This window comes from Mobula birostris, chromosome 3, assembly GCF_030028105.1.
Source record: "Mobula birostris isolate sMobBir1 chromosome 3, sMobBir1.hap1, whole genome shotgun sequence".
Taxonomy (NCBI): Eukaryota; Metazoa; Chordata; class Chondrichthyes; order Myliobatiformes; family Myliobatidae; genus Mobula; species Mobula birostris.
The window spans coordinates 7,669,190-7,688,964 of record NC_092372.1 but is presented as its reverse complement, the minus strand read 5'-3'; the positions used below and the strand labels follow the sequence as shown (position 1 = coordinate 7,688,964).

The window sequence follows — 19,775 nt, the reverse complement described above, 5'->3', positions numbered from 1 at the left end:
TGGAGAAGATCCTGAGAGGCAGGATTTATGAACATTTGGAGAGGCATAATATGATTAGGAGTAGTCAGCATGGCTTTGTCAAAGGCAGGTTGTGCCTTACAAGCCTGATTGAATTTTTTGAGGATGTGACTAAACTCATATTGATTAAGGTAGAGCTGTAGATGTAGTGTATATGGATTTTAGCAAGGCATTTGATAAGGTACCTCATGCAAGGCTTATTGAGAAAGTAAGGAGGCATGGGATCCACTTGAAGTACTGTGCTCAGTTCTGGTCACCTCACTACAGGAAGGACATGGAAACCATAGAAAGGGTGCAGAGGAGATTTACAAGGATGTTGCCTGGATTGGGGAGCATGCCTTATGAGAATATATTGAGTGAACTCGGCCTTTTCTTCTCGGAGCAGCGGAGGATGAGAGGTGACCTAATAGAGGTTTACAAGATAATGAAAGGCATTGATCTTGTGGATAGTCAGAGGCTTTTTCCCAGGGCTGAAATGGCTAGCACATGGGGGCATAGCTTTAAGGTGCTTGGAAGTAGGTACCGAGGAGATGTTAAGGTTAAGTTTTTTAGGCAGAGAGTGGTGAGTGCATGGAATGGGCTGCTGGCGGCAGTGGTGGAGGCGGAAATGATAGGGTGTTTTAAGAGACTCCTGGGTAGGTACATGGAGCTTAGAAAAATAGAGGGTTATGGGTAAGCCTAGGTACTTCTAAGGTAAGGACATGTTCGGCATAGCTTTGTGGGCTGAAGGGCCTGTATTGTGCTGTAGGTTTTCTATGTTTAAAATCCTATAAAAATCCTCTTTTCAGTATTACAACAATGGAAAGTGAGAGCACAGACACAAGATGAGAGAGGAGAGATTTAAAAGGGAGCTGAGAGGTAGCGTCTTTACCCAGAGGCAAGTGAGTGTCCGAAATCAGCTGCCAGAGAAAGTAGTTGAGAAGTGTACTGTTATAGTGTAGGAGGTTGTCATTGGTTGCAACAGGAGCTGGGCTCAGAAGTTTTAGATGGAGTTCAGCCCAGAAAAGTGTGGAGTGTTTCACTTTATAAAGTCAAATTTCAAGGCAGAAGACGGGGTTAGAGGCAGTTTGGAGGAACAGAGGGATCTTGGGATTCACATCCATAGATTCCTCAAAGTTGCAGAACAAGTTGATAGGGTGGTTAAGAAAATGTATTATCTATTGGCCTTCATTAGTCAAGGGTTGGAGATTGTTTCAAGACCTGTGAGGTAATGTTGCAGATCTATAAAACCCTGGTTAGACCACACTTGGAGTATTGTGTTCAGTTCTGGTCACCTCATTATAGGAATGATGTGAAAGCTTTAGAGAGGGTGCAGAGGAGATTTGCCAGGATGCTGACTGGATTAGAGAGCATGTCTTACGAGATGTGGCCATGGAGGCCAGGTCATTGGGTGCATTTAAGACAGAGGTTGACAGGTTCTTGATTAGTCAGAGCGTGAAAGGTTATGGGGAGAAGGCAGGAGAATGGGGTTGAGAGGGAAATGGAGCAGCCATGATTGAAATGGGCTGAATGGCCTGATTGTGCTCCTGTGTCTTGTGGTGTAGAATAGGTTGAGTGAGCTATGGCTTTCTTTTTGCAGCGAAGGAGGATAAGAGGTGACTTGATAGAGGTATACAAGATGATAAGAGGCATTGATAGAGTGGACAGCCAGAAACATTTGCCCAGAGTGGATAAGGCTAGTATGAGAGGTCATAATTTTAAGGTGATTGGAGGAAATTATGGAGGGGTGCGTCAGTGGTAGGTTTTTTTTACACAGAGAGTGGTGGGTGTGTGGAATGCCCTGCCAGGGTGGTGGTAGAGGCAGAAACACTTTGGACATTTATAAATCTCTATAGACACATGGGTGATAGAAAAATGGAGGGCTATGTAGGAGGGAAGGGTTAGATTGATCTTAATGTAGGTTAAAAGGTCAGCACAACATCGTGGGCTGAAGAGCCTCTGCTGTACTGTAATGCTCTGTGTTCTAACCTGCACTTACCTCTGACTACACCCCGACAAAGATCAGACATCTGGCCATCAGATATAGGAGAAGTAGGCCATTCGGCCCATCAAGTCTGCTCCGCCATTCAGTCATGGGCTGATCCAATTCTTCCAGTCATCCCCACTCCCCTGCCTTCTCCCCATACCCTTTGATGCCCTGGCTAATCAAGAACCTATCTATCTCTACCTTAAATACACCCAGTGACTTGGCCTCCACAGCCGCTCACAGCATCAAATTTCACAGATTTACCACCCTCTGACTAAAGTAATTTCTCCTTATCTCTATTCTAAATAGACGTCCTTCAATCCTGAAGGCATGCCCTCTTGTCCTACCATGGGAAATAACTTTGCCATATCTAATCTCTTCAGGCCTTTTAACATCCAGAATGTTTCTATGAGATTCCCCCCTCATTCTCCTGAACTCCAGTGATTACAGCCTGACGTTCCTCATACCCTCTCCTACCTGGAACCATTCTTGTAATCACTCCTGTCAAGGAATAAATAAAAAGAAGTTTAGTTTATGCGGAGCAGCTCGTCTCGGAGTGGGCAGTTGATACTTCAGCTCATCAAGGCTTTGGAGAGTAGAGGCATAGGCCATAAGTAGATCTTCTCTCATTACTTATTCTTTCTTTCTTTCTTATGCACACTTGGAGCAGTGGGGATGCTGGACAGGATAGCGCGATGCTCCTCTTGCGGGATGTGGGAAGGCAGGGAGACCTCCAGTGTCCCTGACAACCACACCTGCAAAAAGAGCATCCAGCTGCAGCTTCTAACAATCCGTGTTAAGAAGTTGGAGCTGGATGAACTCTGGATCATTCGGGAGGCTGAAGGCGTGATAGATAGGACATAATAGTTACACCCAAGGTGCAGGACACAGGAAACTGGGTGAGAGTCAGGAAGAGGAAAGAGGTTAAAGAGCCAGCGTAGAGTACCCCTGTGGCCACCCCACTCAACTGTATACTACCACTGTCTGGCTTCTCACGCAAAGCCAATGTCAAATCCAATTCACTACCTCATACTGAATGCTGACTGACTGAACCTTCTCGACCAACCTTCCATGCAGGACCTTGTCAAGGTCCATGTAGACAACATCCAGCGCCTTTTGTCCATCAACTTCCCTGGAAACCCGTTCAGAAAACATGACCTACCAGTCACAAAGCCATGACGCCTCACTCTTGCCTGCATTAAATCCCATCATCATCAGCAGTGGTTCTCAACCCAAGTACAATTAAACATGTTCTTAAACAGTAAATGGATTGGGAATTCAAGATTGTTTCATGTCATTTCCAGTGCACAAGTGTAGAGGAAAACAAAATAATTGCTACTGCGGATCCAATGCAGCACAAAAAACACATAAGATAAATAACACAATAATAATAAAAACACAATAAATATAAATACATAAGATAGCTTATATACATTGATTGTATGTCATAGAGTGACTCTAGGCACAGGAGTGTCTGTACATAAGTTGTCTGACAGGAAGTGATAAAGTAGTAAACACAAAATACTGCTAATGATAAAGATAAAATAATGATAATGAGAAATATAATGATAAAGTAGTGGTGGTCGGGGGTGTGGAGGGGTGGGTTAGTGGGTGAAGGTGTTGATCAGCCTCACTGCTTGGGGAAAGTAACTGTTTTTGAGTCTGGTAGTCCTGGTGTGGATGTTACGTAGTCTCCTCCCTGATGGGAGTGGGACAAACAGTCCATGAGCAGGGTGGGTGAGATCCTTCATGATGTTACTGGCCCTTTTCTGGCACCTTTCTGTATCTCTGTCCCTGATGGTGGGTAGGCTGAACCAGCAACCTTTCTGAATTTCTCCTTTCTTTTCCAGGTTTGACCCTGCACGAGCTGTTCAGCAACTCCGGGCCTGTGGGGTGTTGGAGACGATCCGTATTAGTGCCGCAGGATATCCCTCCAGGTAGGTGTACTGCTCCTTCCACTGTACTGAGGTTAATCTCAAATCTATAGCTTGGACTGTAGAATAAAGATCCCATCTTAAATGATAACTGCTTACTTAGGGGGCGCTATGGTAACATTGTGGTTAGTATAAAGCTCTATACTACCCGTGACTGGGGTTCAATTCCTGCTGCTTTCCGTAGGGAAAGATTAAAGATTAGATTAGATTATTAGATTATGAGGACACGCAGTCCTCTTTTATTGTCACTTAGTAATGCATCCAGTGTGATATCACAAAAACACAGGACAGACCAAGACTGAAAAACTGACAAAAACCACATAATTATAACATATAGTTACAACAGTGCAAAGCAATACCGTAATTTGACGAAGAGCAGGCCATGGGCATGGTAAAAAAGTTCAAAGTCTCTGAAAGTCCCACATCTCACGCAGACGGGAGAAGGAAGAAAACTCTCCCTGCCATGCCCGACCACAGTCCGACTCTGAGTCGCCCGAAAACTTTGAGCCTCCGACCAGCCCTCTGACACTGAGCACCGAGTACCATCTCTGCCAAGCACTTCGACCCCAGTCCCGGCCGCCAGCAGCAGGCAAAGCCGAGGATTTTGGGGCTTTCCCTCCAGAGATTCTCGATCGCACAGTAGCAGCGGCAGCGAACCGGGCATTTCAGAAGTTTCTCCAGATGTTCCTCTGTACTTCTCACGGCTGTCTCCATCAAATCAGAATTGTGCATGGTACCCTATTTAACAAATACGATATCATTTCACCGGAGAGGCTGCGCTCACTGCGTCGTGCCGCCATCTTCTCCTCCCGCCTCCTTTATTTGTCACATGTACATCGAAACATGCAGTGAAATGCATTGTTTGCATCCAAGGATGTGTTGGGGCAGTCCACAAATGTTGCCGTGCTCTACCACCAACATCACAGGCCCACGTTTTACTAACCCCAGCCCTAACCGTATGGCTTTGGAACATGGCAGGAAATTGGAGCACTTGGGCAAAACTGATGCGGTCACAGGGAGCACACAAGCACTTCACAGAGTTGTATGTTCACCCCTGATTGCCAGGATATAATGCCAGGTTAATGATACCAGGAATGAAAAGGCTAACACGTGGAGTGTTTGGTAGCTCTGGGTCCGCCCTCGCTGGAGTTTAGAAGAATGAGGGGGGATCTCATTGAATACTTTTGAATATTGAAAGGTCTTGATAGAGTGGATATTTTGTTAGATAAATGTTTCCTGTGGTGGGGGAGTCTTGATCCAGATGGCACAGCTTCAGGATAGAGTGACGTCCATTTAGAACAGAGATGAGAAGGAATTTCTTTAGTCAGAGGGTGGTGAGTCTGTGGAATTTATTGCCATGGATGGCCGTGGAGGCCAAGTTATTGGGTGTATTTAAAGTGGAGGTTAATAGGTTCTTGATTAGTCAGGGCATCAAAGGTTTCGGGCAGAAGGCAGGAGAATGGGTTTGAGAGGGATAATAAGTCAGCCATGATGGAATGGCAGAAGTTGTTCAATGTACAGAATAGCCTAATTCTGCTCCAATATATAAGACCATAAGACATAGGAGCAGAATTAGGTCAGTTGGCCCATCAAGTCTGCTCTGCCATTCAATCATGCTGACCTTTTTTCTCCATCTCAGCCCCATTCCCTGGCCTTCTCCCCATAACCTTTATTGCTGTGTCCAAATAAAAACCTATCAAGATCTGCCTTAAATACACCAAAAGACTTGGCCTCCATAGTTGCCTGTGGTAATAAATTCTGCAAATTCACCACCCTCTAGTGAAAAAAAGTTCTCTGCATTTCTGTTTTAAATGGACACCCCTCTATCCTGAGGCTGTGCCCTCTTGTCCTAGACTCCCCCACCACGGGAAACATCCTTTCCACATCTACTTTGTCTAGGCTTGTCAACATTTGAAAGGTCCCCCTCATCCAGTGAGTACAGACCCAGAGCTAATAGAATCATAGAAAACCTACAGTACAATACAGGCCCTTCGGCCCACAATGCTGTGCCGAGCATGTATTTACTTTAGAAATTATCTCGAGTTACCCATAGCCTCTATATTTCTAAGCTCCATGTACCTATCCAGGAGTCTCTTAAAAGACCCTGTCGTTTCTGCCTCCACCACCGTCGCCAGCAGCCCATTCGACGCACTCACCGCTCTCACCCTGACATCCCCTCTGTACCTACTCCCAAGCACCTTAAAACTGTGTCCTCTCGTGCTAGCCATTACAGCCCTCGAGAAAGCCTCTGACTATCCACACGGTCAATGCCTCTCATCATCTTATGCACCTCTATCAGGTCACCTCTCATCCTCCGTCACTCCGTCCTCGTATGATAACCCTTTCATTCCCAGAATCATCATTGTGAACCTCCTCTGGACCCTCTCCAATACCAGCACATCTTTTCTCAGATGAGGATCCCAAAACTGTTCACAATACTCAAGGTGAATCCTCACCAGTGCCTTATAAAGCCTCAGCATCGCATCCCTGCTGTTGTGTTATAGACCTAAATTGGACCATATATGTTCTTATGGACCAACGAAGGCAAACAAACTGTCCACTTTCCACTACCTACTTGTGATCCACCTTCAGGGAGCTATGGACCAGAATCCCCAGGGCTCTCTGTATATCATTGTTCCTCAGAACCCTGCAATGCCTTGTTTGCCCAGATTAAATACCATCTGCTATTTCTCAATAGGTGGACGTACCACGAATTCTTTGACAGATATCGGGTCCTAATGAGGAAGAAGAACATAATTTTGAATGATAAGAAAGAGACCTGCAGGAGGCTTCTGGATAATATTATCAAGGTAATCATGACTTCAAGAATTAAGATTATTTAATGTCATTTCCCGTTCACAAGTGTAAAGAACAAAATAATTGTTACTCTGGATCCGATGCAAAAGAAAACCACAATAAATATAAATACATGAGAGAGTTTATATACATAGATTGATTGGACATAAGGTGACTGACAGGAAATGATAAAGTAGCGGTGATTGGGGGTGTGGAGGGGTTGATCAGCCTCACTGCTTGGGGAAAGGAACTGTTTTTGAGTCTTAAACACAAGAAATACTGCAGATGCTGGAAACAAAGCAATAAAATGCTGGAGGAACTCAGCAGGTCAGGCAGCATCTATGGAGATGAATAAAGAACCGACATTTCGGGCCGAGACCCTTTTTCAGGACTGGAAAGGAAGGGGAAAGATGCCAGAATTAAAAGGTGGGGGAAGGGGAAGGGGGGTCGCTGGAAGGTGCTAGGTGAAGCCTGACGGTCCTGGCTTCATCCATGAGTAGAGTTGGTGGGATGTTACTGGCCCTTTTCTGTATATATGTGAACAAATTAACTGTTAGTTAAAAAGGCCAGTCTTTGTCAACAGGTGACGAGAGGTGCCTTCTCTTGCTAAGGTCTGCATGTTGTTTGTTTTGCTCTGTGTTTACATCCCGCCTTTGGCATTGCAAACCGTTCAGATCTCTCAATAAGTTACTCTGTTTCCTACATCAGTGGGAGTTGTAAACCATCATCAGGGACCCCCAGCAACCACGCTATGCTCTCTTCTTGCTGCTGCCATCAGGAAGGAAGTGCAGTAGCCAAAGGGCACACAACACCAGGTTCAAGATGAGTTATTACCCTAAAACCGTCAGGCTCCTGAGCATGTACAAAATAGTAAGCAAAAAACCGGGTATGTACTCCAAGAAGCAGAGTGGAAGACCTACAAGTGAATTGTACAGATTCCCAGCAGTGCACAGCTACTGCCATCCAGCCTGCGAGTCCACCAGTCAAACACTGCAGGACAGCCCGCAACCGAGCACAGATGCCATGCTACACCGCCTCCAGCATCCCTCTCCTGGTCTGCAGCAGCAGGCAAACCCGTCGTTTGAGGCCCAATCCTCACTTCAGCTGAGGCCACACGGTTCCCATGCCACCTGCCATGCCACCAAACAGGGCAAACAGGCTTCTGGCACCTTACATTATCAATGGCCAACAGGGTCTTGCGATCGCAAGAGAAACGTACAAGACAATCACCCACGGTTACACTGCACGCCGCCTTTGTGCAGCACTCCAGTGCCTTCGGGTAGCAAGCAGCAACACCATCTGTAACCAGGCCTGTCCTCCAAACCCAATCCGGCTGCCCCGACACACTGGCAACTATTCCGACGCCACAGGACTCCTCCGCCAGCCTGGCCGGCTCCTCCAATCAACAAGCAGCTCACTGATAGGGTAGCCCAAAGCACCTGAAGCTCTTGGAGCCCAGCACCATCTTGCAATCATAATAAAACACATTTAACAAAGAAAAAACACCTTTGATTTGCCCCCCCAGAGGCTGCTGCGTCCGAATGCTCCACCATCTGTACAACTCATGCTCTCAGTCTTATTTATTTATTTTTATTTGTGTGTTTTTTTGTACTTGCTCAGTTTGTCTTTTACACATTGTCTTCCCATTTTTCTCTTTTCTATTTATGATTTATAAATTAAATTTTGAATATTTACTAATTTTTACTATTTTTAATATTTAATATTTGTAATCCAGGGAGCGGGAAGCGCAGAATCAAATATCGCTGTGATGATTGTACGTTCTAGTACCAATTGTTTGGCGACAATAAAGTATAAAGTAAAGTATTGTCTTTGTGTGTAGTTTGTCATTGATTCTATTATATTCCTTTGTTCTACTGTAAATGTCTGCAGAAAATGAATCTCAGGATTGTATATGGTGACATACACGTACTTTGCTAATAAATTTATTTTGACCTTTGAACTTCTATTCTGTCTTGTCAGGATCCGGATAAATTCCAGTTTGGCAAAACCAAGATCTTTTTCCGTGCTGGTCAGGTGGCGTACCTGGAAAAGCTTCGAGCCGACAAGTTCCGGGCTGCCTGTATGATGATCCAGAAGACGGTTCGTGGCTGGTTGCAGAGAATCAAGTACAGGAGGATGAGGAAGGCTGCCATCACAATTCAAAGATACGTCCGAGGTTATCAGGCACGCAGGTAGATCCATTTGCGCAATCTTCAGTTTCTGTGTATTAGTTCCTAATAGTTATCATCAGAGGAATTTATCCAGTGTATGCTGCTGTATGTTTTTAATTGACTGTAAATGAACAAAATCAGTGCAGATAATGAATTGCATCCTCCAAATCTTCATTTTCATTGTAACATTCAAGATGATTGTCGATACCTTCTAATTCTTCAGAGTTCTGAACTTATTGAAGTTGTGAAATCATTTCATTTTCACTCCCATCATTTCTGGCATCTCCAAGGCAGAATGCTTGAAATCACAGTGAGCAAAATAGTTCTGAATATATATATGTAGTATTGATGAGGGCAAAAAAAATAGTGAGGTACAATGCAAAGGTATAAAATTACTATAAATTACAAATTAGATAGTGTTTAAAATCAAAAGGAATAATATGATGGTGTTCATGAACCATTTAGATGGCAGAGGGGAAAATGCTGTCTTGAATCATTCATTGTGGGTGCTAAGACTCCTGTACCTCCTCCCTGATGGTAGTACACAGAAGAGGGAATGATGCATGATGTCAAGGCCTTTAGTGTTGGATGCCACCTTCTTGAGGCATCAACTCGTAAGGATATCTTCGATGGTGGGAAGGGTTGGGCCTCTGATGGATCTGGCTGATTTTACAATGCCCTTTGGCCTCTTGTGATCCTGTGCATTGGGGTTGTGTATCAGACAGTGATGCAAGCCAGTCAGAAAGCTCTTGTAGAGATTTGCAAAAGTCAATGGTGACACTTTCATTGGTGTACCATTGCACCTACTCATTAACACAGATCTCCTCAAACTGCTAACGAAGTAGAGCCTCCGGCGTGCCTTCTAGAATGTGTTGGGCCTAGAATAGATCCTCTGAGATGTTGATGCTGCTCGCCCTTTCCACCGCTGACCCTTCGATGAGCTGTTAGCTGTGAATAGTCCCATTGACCATGACAAATGCTCAAAACCAGTCCAGCAGCTTCAACAGGAGAGCCTAATTGAAGAGCATTGAATTAGAAAATAATTACATTGTATAATGACACAGAAGAAGGCTATTTGATCCTTCAGTTCCATATTGGCCCTCAGAGGAACAATTCCATTTCTTCATCAGAACCATCAATTATCCCTGTTTACCTGTTCAATTCATCTCCAGTTTCCACACCTGCACAGTGGGAAGTGCAGAAGTCCATCACAGGTAAACCCCTCGCCACCACTGAGCATATCTACACCAAGTGCTGTCTCAGGAAAGCAGCATCCATCATCAGGAACCACACCACCCAGGCCATGCTCTCTTCTCATGGCTGCCATAAGGAGGAAGTTAGAGGAGCCTCAGGACTCACACCAGTGGGTTCAGGAACAGTTAATACCCCTCAACCATCAGGCTCTTGAACCAGAGGGGATAACTTCACTCAACTTCACTCACCTCATCACTGAACAGTTCCCACAACCTATGGACTCACTTTTAAGGACTCTTCATCTCATTTTCTTGATATTTATTGCTTAGTTCATTATTATTATGATTTCTTTTTGTATTTGCCCAGTCTGTTGTCGTTTGCACATTGGTTGTTTGTCTATCCTGTTGTGTACAGGACTTCTATTGTGTTTCTTTGTACTTAGTGTGAATGCCCGCAAGAAAATGAATCTCACAATTGTATATGATGATAATACACTTTGATAATAAAGATACTTTGAACTTTGCGGTCAGAGATTAGCTGGGGATTGGGAGACAGTTAAATAGGATTTACACCTCTGAGGAAGATAACAAATATAAAAACATTTCTTATTATGTTTTTTATCATAATGATTTTAATTCATTTTCAGTACTTCAAGGTATTTTGATAAAATATTTCCATTACCCATTTTGGTCCCCCTCACCCGTTACCTTCTCCTCACCTGTTTATCATCTCTCTCTGGTTCCCCTCCTCCTTCCCTTTCTTCCAAATTCCATTCTCCTCTCCTATCAGGTTCCTCCTTCTTCAATCTTTCCTCTACCACCTCACACCTTCCCCCTCACCTGGTCTCACATTACCTGCTAGCTTGTGCTTTTTCCTCCCTCCCCCTCCCCACTTCTTACTCTAGCTTCTGCCCCCTTCCTTCCCAGTCCTGATGTAGGGACTCGGCCCGAAACGTTTATTTCCCTCCATGGATGCTGCCTGGCCTGCTGAGCTCCATAAGAGTCTAAGACTATAAGACAGAGGAGCAGGATTAAGCAATTCAGCCCATCGAGTCTGTTCTGCATTCCATCATGGCTGATTTATTATCCACCTCAACCCCATTCTGCTGTCTTCCCCGCGATCTTTAACACCCTGACTCATCAACCACCTGTCAATCTCTGCTTTAAATCTATTCAATAACTTGGCCTGTGGCAACAAATTCCACAGATTCACCACCCTCTGGCTAAAGAAATTCCTCCTCATCTCTGTTTTCAAGGAATGTCCTTCTACTCGGAGGCTGTGTCCTCTGGTCCTAGACTCCCACACTATAGGAAACATTCTCTCCACATCCATTCTGTCTGGGCCTTTCAATATTCGATAGGTTTCAATGAGATCCCCCCCCCCATACTTCTAAACTCCAGTGAGTACAGGCCCAGAGCCATCAAACACTCCTCATACTTTAACCCTTTCATTCCTGGGATCACTCTTGTGAACCTCCTGCTGGCTCCAATGTCAGCACACCTTTCCTTAGATAAGAGGCCCAAAACTGATCACAATATTCCAAGTGCAGTCTGACCGAAGCCTTGTAGAGCCTCAAGCTGACATCCTCGCGTTTGTATTCCATAAATGAGTTGAAATTGCTAAGGGGTGTCTCAGGTGCAGGCATGTGAATTGAGCAGCGGGTGAGTTGTGCTGCATGTAAAGTTGCTCTTCCTTTGACTTTCTTCTCTGTTCATTCTAAGGTTGGCGGACTTCCTGCGGAGATCGCGAGCAGCGATAATCTTGCAGAAACAGTGCAGGATGCTGGCAGCCCGTCGCAAGTTCCTGAAATTTCGCAACGCAGCTATCACAATTCAGGCGTACGCTCGGGGGAGGTCTGTGCGTCAGGTGTACCGTGAGGTAAGTGAGTTAGTTAACTCTATCACCCTTACAGAGGTGTAGTCCGCCGACAGCAGCTCGCCAACGTCCTCTGTCCTGGGCCTGTCTTTCAGATTGTCCCCAGGTGTAGTCCATGTTCAGCTTCAAGGTTGTGACAGCAAGTTCCACGTTCATACACGGTCTTTACATTCCATGTTCCTATGGTGGTGATTCTGGGCTGACAGAAAGCTTCTGCTTTCACCACACGACTTCATACATCTTCTAGTAAAGACCACAAAGCTCTCACAAAATGCTGGAGGAACTCAGCAGGTCAGGCAGCATCTGTGAAGAGGAATAAACAGCTGATGTTTATGGACTGGAAAGGAAGGGGAAAGATGCCAGAGTAAAGAAGTGGGGTGTGTGGGGGAGAGGACAAGTTAGAAGATGATTGAGGAGTCCGAGAGCAGCAGAAATCAGAGAAAGGGGATCAGTGAGAGTGGGTCTCACTCAACTCCTGTCAAAGAGAAGATTTAAACTTTTTCAGGGAAGGCGTCCCTCGAAGAGACTTCACAATGAAAACAGATTAATGTTATGGTATGGGGTAGGACCAATACTTGTGCTCATTCTGACTTGTTCTGAATTTTAAAAAAGTTTACATTTGTATTTCAGCAGTAGCTCCTTGCTAAGTGACTTTGATGCCCATGAAATGATAGATGGCAAGGTAGCCGAATGCTTTTCAGTGCTCTGGTTTCCTCCCACGTTCCCATCACATACGGGTTAGTTGGAGAATTGGCCGTGGGTGTAGTTGGGCAGAGAGGGCTCGTTGGGCCTGTTACCATGCTGTATCTCTATGAAAACATAAAGTGTGCAGTTCATACCACTCTGCAGTTGACATAGGATCTTCATTGTGATTCATTTCCTGATTGGTTAGCTCTATTTAAATATTGATGGACTGAACTGTAGCATCGCGGTGAGCAGAACGCTATTACAGCTCGGGCCTTCCGGAGTTCGGAGTTCGATTCCGACGGCGCCCGTAAGGAGTCTTTGTACGTCTTCCCCCCGGAATGAGTGGGTTTTCCCCAGGTGCTCTGCTTTCCACCCATGCTACAAAGATGTTTTGAATAGATTAATTGGTCATTGAAAAATTGCCCTGTGATGAGGTTAAGGTAATCGGGGTTGTGGTGTTGCTGGGTGGCGTGGTTTGAAAGTATTGCTAAATAAATAAACGTTTCAACGATTTGTTCCTAGCCCTGGAAACCAAAGGTGGTGAAATCACAAGCCAGAGCATCAGGTTTTGGTGGTACCAACAATATGAGATGCATGAATTTGTAAATTATTTACATGGAATTAAATTTTACGTATCATCTTTGAGAATTCACATTGTGTAGGGAGTCCACAAAAAGAGATTGAGGGAGATTTGATGGAGGTATACAAAATTATGAGGGGTGTAGATACAGTAAATGCAAGCAAGCTTTTTCCACTGAGGTTGGGTGAGACTACAACTAGAGGTCATGGGTTAGGGGTGAAAGGTGAAAAGTTTATGGGGAACTTTTTCACTCAGAGGGCAGTGAGAGTGTGGAATGAGCTGCCAGCAGAAGAGGTGGATGTGGATTTCATTTCAACATATAAGGGATAAGTACATGGATGGGAGGCGTATGTTCAAAGTTTAAAGTAAATTTATTATCAAAGTACATTTATGCCATCTTATACAAGCCCGAGATTCATTTTCTTGTGGGCATTTACAGTAAATATAAAGAAACGCAATAGAATCAATGAAAAACTACACACAAAGACAGACAGCTGATGTGCAAATGGAGACAAATTGTGCAAATACATAAAGAAAAGAATAATAATAGATAAATAAATAAATAGAGGGTTATGGGCCATGTGCAGGTGGATGGGACTAGGCAGAATAACAGTTCAGCATGGAATTGATGGGCTGAAGGGCCTGTTTCCGTGATGTAATACTCTATGACTGTGTACACAATACAGTGTTAAGAGCTTTTTGATATGGTATGGCTGATCCTATCCTGTAATGTTAATTTGCAGAAGGGAAGGAATAGTGTGAAAAATGAGGTAATTATTAATGAATGCTTCAACATCCTTCTTCAAGGGTCAGATGACAAGACATAATATTCTTCACTGTTCCTTCACAGTAATATCACAACGCTGTTGAAACACACATTAATTAATTCCTTTAACTTTGTCTGCAATTCAAACTTAAAACACCTCAGCAAACCCTGAACGTTGTGGTAGAACAGTATGTTTTCTCAGCAATATAATTTACCATCTCTTGTACTCACACTACAAAATACCAAAATTATGCTTAAATGCATGTTATTTCTCTAATTTAAGTGAGGGTTAAGTCAAATTTAATGAAAACAAATTTTTGTGAATCTTTGAAAAGTGTTTTAATCTATATTAAATTTTAATGAATGCATTTTAATTAATGAACACAATAATTTTCAATAAAAATTGTTTACCATAAACTACAGAATTAAAGTAGAAATTACAAAAATTTAATTCAGTCACCACATTATTAGTTACAGGAGTGGAACCCGGCATGGTCTTCTGCTGCTGTAGCCCATCCAATTCAATGTTCGATGTGTTGTGCATTCGGAGATGCTCTTCTGCACACCACTGTTGTAACAAGTGTTACTTGAGTTGCTGTCAGCTTGAAGCAGTCTGGCCATTCTCCTCTGACTTTTCTCATTAACAAGGTGTTTTTGACCACAGAACTGCTGCTCACTGGATTTTTTTTGTTTGTTCACGCCATTCTCTATAAACTCTAGAGACTGTTATGCATGAAAATCCCAGGAAGTCAGTAGTTTCTGAATACTCAAACCACCCTGTCTGGCACCAACAATCACTTCATGGTCGAAGTCACTCGGATTGGATTTCTTCCCCATTCTGTTTGATCTAAGCAACAACTGAACCTCTTGACCATGTCTGCATGCTTTTATGCGTTGAGTTGCTGCCACTTGATTGGCTGATTAGATATTGGCATTAACAAGCAAGTGTAGAGGCATACCTGATAAAGTGGCCACTAAGTGTATATGACACAATATAATCCTCAGCAATGGATGTCAAAACCATCTTTATGGAATCATAGATTATTACCGCCTAGAAACAGGCCCTTTAGTCTGTGCTGAACTGTTGCTCTGCCTAGTCCCATCACTTTTTCATTTCCGTGATCATTGTGGTTAAATTACTTTGGGCCTGTTCTCTGTTCTATGTCCCTCTCAATCTCGTCTGGATACGTACCTTAGTGTATAGGTACAGGCTGTGGTCTCTCTGATTATTTTAAAGAGATTTCTCCCCCAAAATGGAGAATGTGGATATCCATTGGCTGTTGTGTGTATGTGTGTGTGTGTGTGTATGTGTCTGTAAGAGAGTGTGTGAGTATGTATGTATGTGTGAGTGTGTGTGTGTACGTAAGTGTAAATGTGTGAGAGAGCATGTGTGTCTGTGAATGTGTGAGAGAGAGTGTGTGTGTCTGTGTGAATGTGTGAGAGTGTGTGTGTCTGTGTGAATGTGTGAGAGAGTGTGTGTATCTGTGAATATGTGTGTGAGAGAGAGAGAGTGTGTGTGTTTGTATGAACCTATGTAATTTTCCTGCCCATTTTCACTGTGTCTCTGTGGACTGGTTGTGTATGAATCTGTGTAATTTTCCTGCCCATTTCCCCGGTGTCTCTGTGGACTGGTTATGTATAAATCTGTAATTTTCCTGCCCATTTCCACGGTGTCTCTGTGGACTGGTTATGTATGAATCTGTGTAATTTTCCTGCCCATTTCCATGTGTCTCTGTGGACTGGTTGTGTATGAATCTGTGTAATTTTCCTGCCCATTTCCATGTGTCTCTGTGGACTGGTTGTGTATGAATCTGTGTAATTTTCCTGCCCATTTCCAAGTGTCTCTGTGGACTGGTTATGTATGAATCTGTGTAATTTTCCTGCCCATTTCCCCGGTGTCTCTGTGGACTGGTTATGTATGAATCTGTGTAATTTTCCTGCTCATTTCCATGTGTCTCTGTGGACTGGTTGTGTATGAATCTGTGTAATTTTCCTGCCCATTTCCATGTGTCTCTGTGGACTGGTTGTGTATGAATCTGTGTAATTTTCCTGCCCATTTCCATGTGTCTCTGTGGACTGGTTATGTATGAGTCTGTGTAATTTTCCTGCCCATTTCCCCGGTGTCTCTGTGGACTGGTTATGTATGAATCTGTGTAATTTTCCTGCCCATTTCTCCGGTGTCTCTGTGGACTGGTTGTGTATGAATCTGTGTAATTTTCCTGCCCATTTCCCCGGTGTCTCTGGTTATCCAGGTTGTCTTTGATGTCGCTCCTGCACTTTGCTCTTCCCACAGTTACTATTCCAGCACAAAGCTACCGTCATTCAGAAGAACGTGAGGGGCTGGATGACTCGCAAGCGATTCCGCAGGATTCGCAATGCAGTCGTTTACCTGCAGTGTTGTTACAGACGGATGAAGGCACGTCGCGAGCTGAAGGTGTTGCGCATTGAAGCGCGATCAGTGGAACACTACAAGAAGCTCACCAGCGGCATGGAGAACAAAGTTGTTCAACTTCAACGGAAAGTGGATGATCAGGTGAGAGAGCTTTCAGTATGGAAAGAACACATTTGGTAGCTCTAGGTCTGTACTCGCTAGAGTTTACAAGAATGAGGAGGGTCTCATCGAAACCTATCAAATATTAAAAGGCCTACATCATAAGACTATAAGATATAGGAGCAGAAGTAGGCCATTCGGCCTATCGAATCTGCTCTGCCATTCAATCATGAGCTGATCCAATTCTTCCAGTCATCCCCACTCCCCTGCCTTCTCCCCATACCTTTTGATGCCCTGGCTAATCAAGAACCTATCTATCTCTGCCTTAAATACACCCAATGACTTGGCCTCCACAGCCACTCGTGGCAACAAATTCCACAGATTTACCACCCTCTGACTGAAGTAATTTACTTGCATCTCTGCTCTAAATGGACGTCCTTCAATCCTGAAGTCGTGTCCTCTTGTTCTAGAATCGTCTACCATGGGAAATAACTTTGCCATATCTAATCTGTTCAGGCCTTTTAACATTTGGAATGTTTCTATGAGATCTCCCCTCATTCTCCTGAACTCCAGGGAATACAGCACAAGAGTTGCCAGACATTCCTCATACAGTAACCCTTACATTCCTGAAATCATTCTCGTGAATCTTCTCTGAACCCCCTCCAATGTCAGTAACACACATCAAAGTTGCTGGTGAACACAGTAGATCAGGCAGCATCTCTAGGAAGAGGTACAGTCTACGTTTCGGACCGAGACCCTTCGTCAGGACAATGTCACTATATCGTTTCCCATATAAGGAGCCCAGAACTACACACAATACTCCAAGTGTGGTCTCACAAGTGCCTTATAGAGCCTCAGCATCACATCTCTTATATTCTATACCTCTAGAAACGAATGCCAGCATTGCATTTGCCTTCTCAACCACCAACTCAACCTGGAGGTTAACCTTTAGGGTATCCTGCACAAGGACTCCCAAGTTCCTTTGTATCTCTGCATTTTGAATTCTCTACCCATCTAAATAATAGTCTGCCCATTTACTTCTTCCACCAAAGTGCATGACCATACACTTTCCAACATTGTATTTCATTTGCCACTTCTTTGCCCATTCCCCTAAACTATCTAAGTCTCTCTGCAGGCTCTCTGTTTCCTCAACACTATCCGCTCCTCCACCTATCATTGTATCATCAGCAAATTTAGCCACAAACTCATTAATCCCATAGTCCAAATCATTGAAATACATCGTAAAAAGCAGCGGTCCCAACACCGACCCCTGTGGAACTCCGCTGGTAACCGGCAGCCAGCCAGAACAGGATCCCTTTATTCCCACTCTCTGTTTTCTGCTGATCAGCCAATGCTCCACCCATGTTAGTAACTTCCCTGTAATGGGCTATTACCTTGCTAAGCAGCCTCATATGCGGCACCTTGTCAAAGGCCTCCTGAAAATCCAAGTACACCACATCTACTGCATCTCCTTTGTCTACCCTGCTTGGAATTTCCTCAAAAAATTGCAGTAGGTTTGTCAGGCAGGATTTTCCTTTCAGGAAACCATGCTGGCTTTGGCCTATCTTGTCATGTGCCTGCAGGTACTCCGTAGTCTCATCCCTAACAATCAATTCCAGCAACTTCCCAACCACTGATGTCAAGCTAACAGTCTATAGTTTCCTTTCTGCTGCCTCCCACCCTTCTTAAATAGCGGAGTAACATTTCCAATTTTTCTGTCATCTGGTACAATGCCAGAATCTATCAATTCTTGAAAGATCATTGTTAATACCTCCGTAATCTCTCCAGCTACTTCCTTCAGACCCCGAGAGTGCATTCCATCAGGTCTAGGAGATTTATCCACCCTCAGCACCTTCTCAGTCATAATTTTCACTGCTCATACTTCACTTCCCTGACACTCTTGAATGTCCAGTATGCTGCAGATGTCTTCCACTGTGAAGACTGATGCAAAATATGCACTCAGTTCCTCTGCCATCTCTGCGTCTCTCATTACAATATCTCCAGCGTCATTTTCTATTGGTCCTATATCTACCCTCAACCCTCTTTTACCCTTTAGATACTTAAAAAAAGCTTTTAGTATCTTCTTTGAAATTGGTCGCCAGCTTCCTTTCATAATTCATCTTTTCCTTCCAAATGGCCTTCTTAGTTTTCTTCTGCAAGGTTTTAAAAGCTTCCCAATCCTCTAGCTTCCCACTAGCTTTGGCTTCCTTGTATGCCCTCTCATTTGCTTTTACTTTGGCTCTGACTTCACTTGTCAGCCACGGTAGTGTTGTTCTTCCATTCGAAACTGTCTTCTTATTTGGAATATATCTGTTTTGCACTTCTCTCATTTTTTGCAGAAACTCCAGCCATTGCTGCTCTGCTGTCCTTCCTGCTAGTGTCCCTTTCCAGTCAACTTTGGCCAGTTCCCCTCTCATGCTATTGTAATTTCCTTTAGTCCACTGAAATACTGACACATTGGATTTTAGTTTCTCCTTCTCAAATTTCAAAGTGAACTTGATCACATTGTGATCACTGTTCCCTAAGGGTTCTTCAACCTTAAGTTCTCTTATCACTTCCGGATCATTGCACAACACTCAATCCGGCACAGCCGACCCCCTAGGTGGCTCGACAACAAGCTGTTCTAAAAAGCCATCCCTTAGGCATTCTTCAAATTCTCTCTCTTGAGGTCCAGTACTGGCCTGGTTTTCCCAATCCACTTCCATGTTAAAATCCACAATGATTATCACAACATTGTCCTTCTGACACGCCTTTTCTATCTCCTGTTGTAATTTGTAATCCACATCCTGGCTGCTGTTTGGAGGCCTGTATACAACTGCCATTAGGGGCCTTTTACCCTTGCCATTTCTTAACTCAACCCGTAGAGACTCTACACCTTCCAATCCTATGTCATCCCTTTCTAATGATTTAATATTATTTCGCATACACAGGGCCACACTACCCCCTCTGCCTACTAACCTATCTTTCTGATACACCATATATCCTTGGATGTTTGGCTCTCAATGGCAGCCATCCTTTAGCCAAGTTTCAGAGACGGCCACAATGTCATACTTGCCAATCTGTTGCTGAATTTCAAGATCGTCCATTTTATTTCTTATGCTGAGTGCTTTCAAATATAACACTTTCAGTCCAGTATTTGTTGCTTTCTGTTTTAACTGCACCATGCCTCTATTGCCCTGTAACCCTGGCTGAGTTCTCAATTTTTTATGCCATTGACCTACACCACTAAGCAAGGGCTTTGTGGATCCCTGATTAGGAACCCCAGGCCTCGACAGAGTGGACATGGAGAGGATGTTT

General features: G+C 43.9%; 1 protein-coding gene across 1 annotated transcript in view; it reads left to right on the top strand.

Moving 5' to 3' along the window:
• myo5b (myosin VB) overlaps positions 1 to 19,775 on the top strand; it is a 281,336-nt gene that overhangs the window by 202,847 nt on the left and 58,714 nt on the right. Inside the window, exons 17-21 of the mRNA XM_072252190.1 lie at positions 3,835 to 3,921; positions 6,617 to 6,728; positions 8,695 to 8,906; positions 11,801 to 11,957; positions 16,281 to 16,520. Of these exons, the coding sequence (XP_072108291.1) occupies positions 3,835 to 3,921; positions 6,617 to 6,728; positions 8,695 to 8,906; positions 11,801 to 11,957; positions 16,281 to 16,520 (808 nt within the window). The remainder of the gene's footprint in view (positions 1 to 3,834; positions 3,922 to 6,616; positions 6,729 to 8,694; positions 8,907 to 11,800; positions 11,958 to 16,280; positions 16,521 to 19,775) is intronic.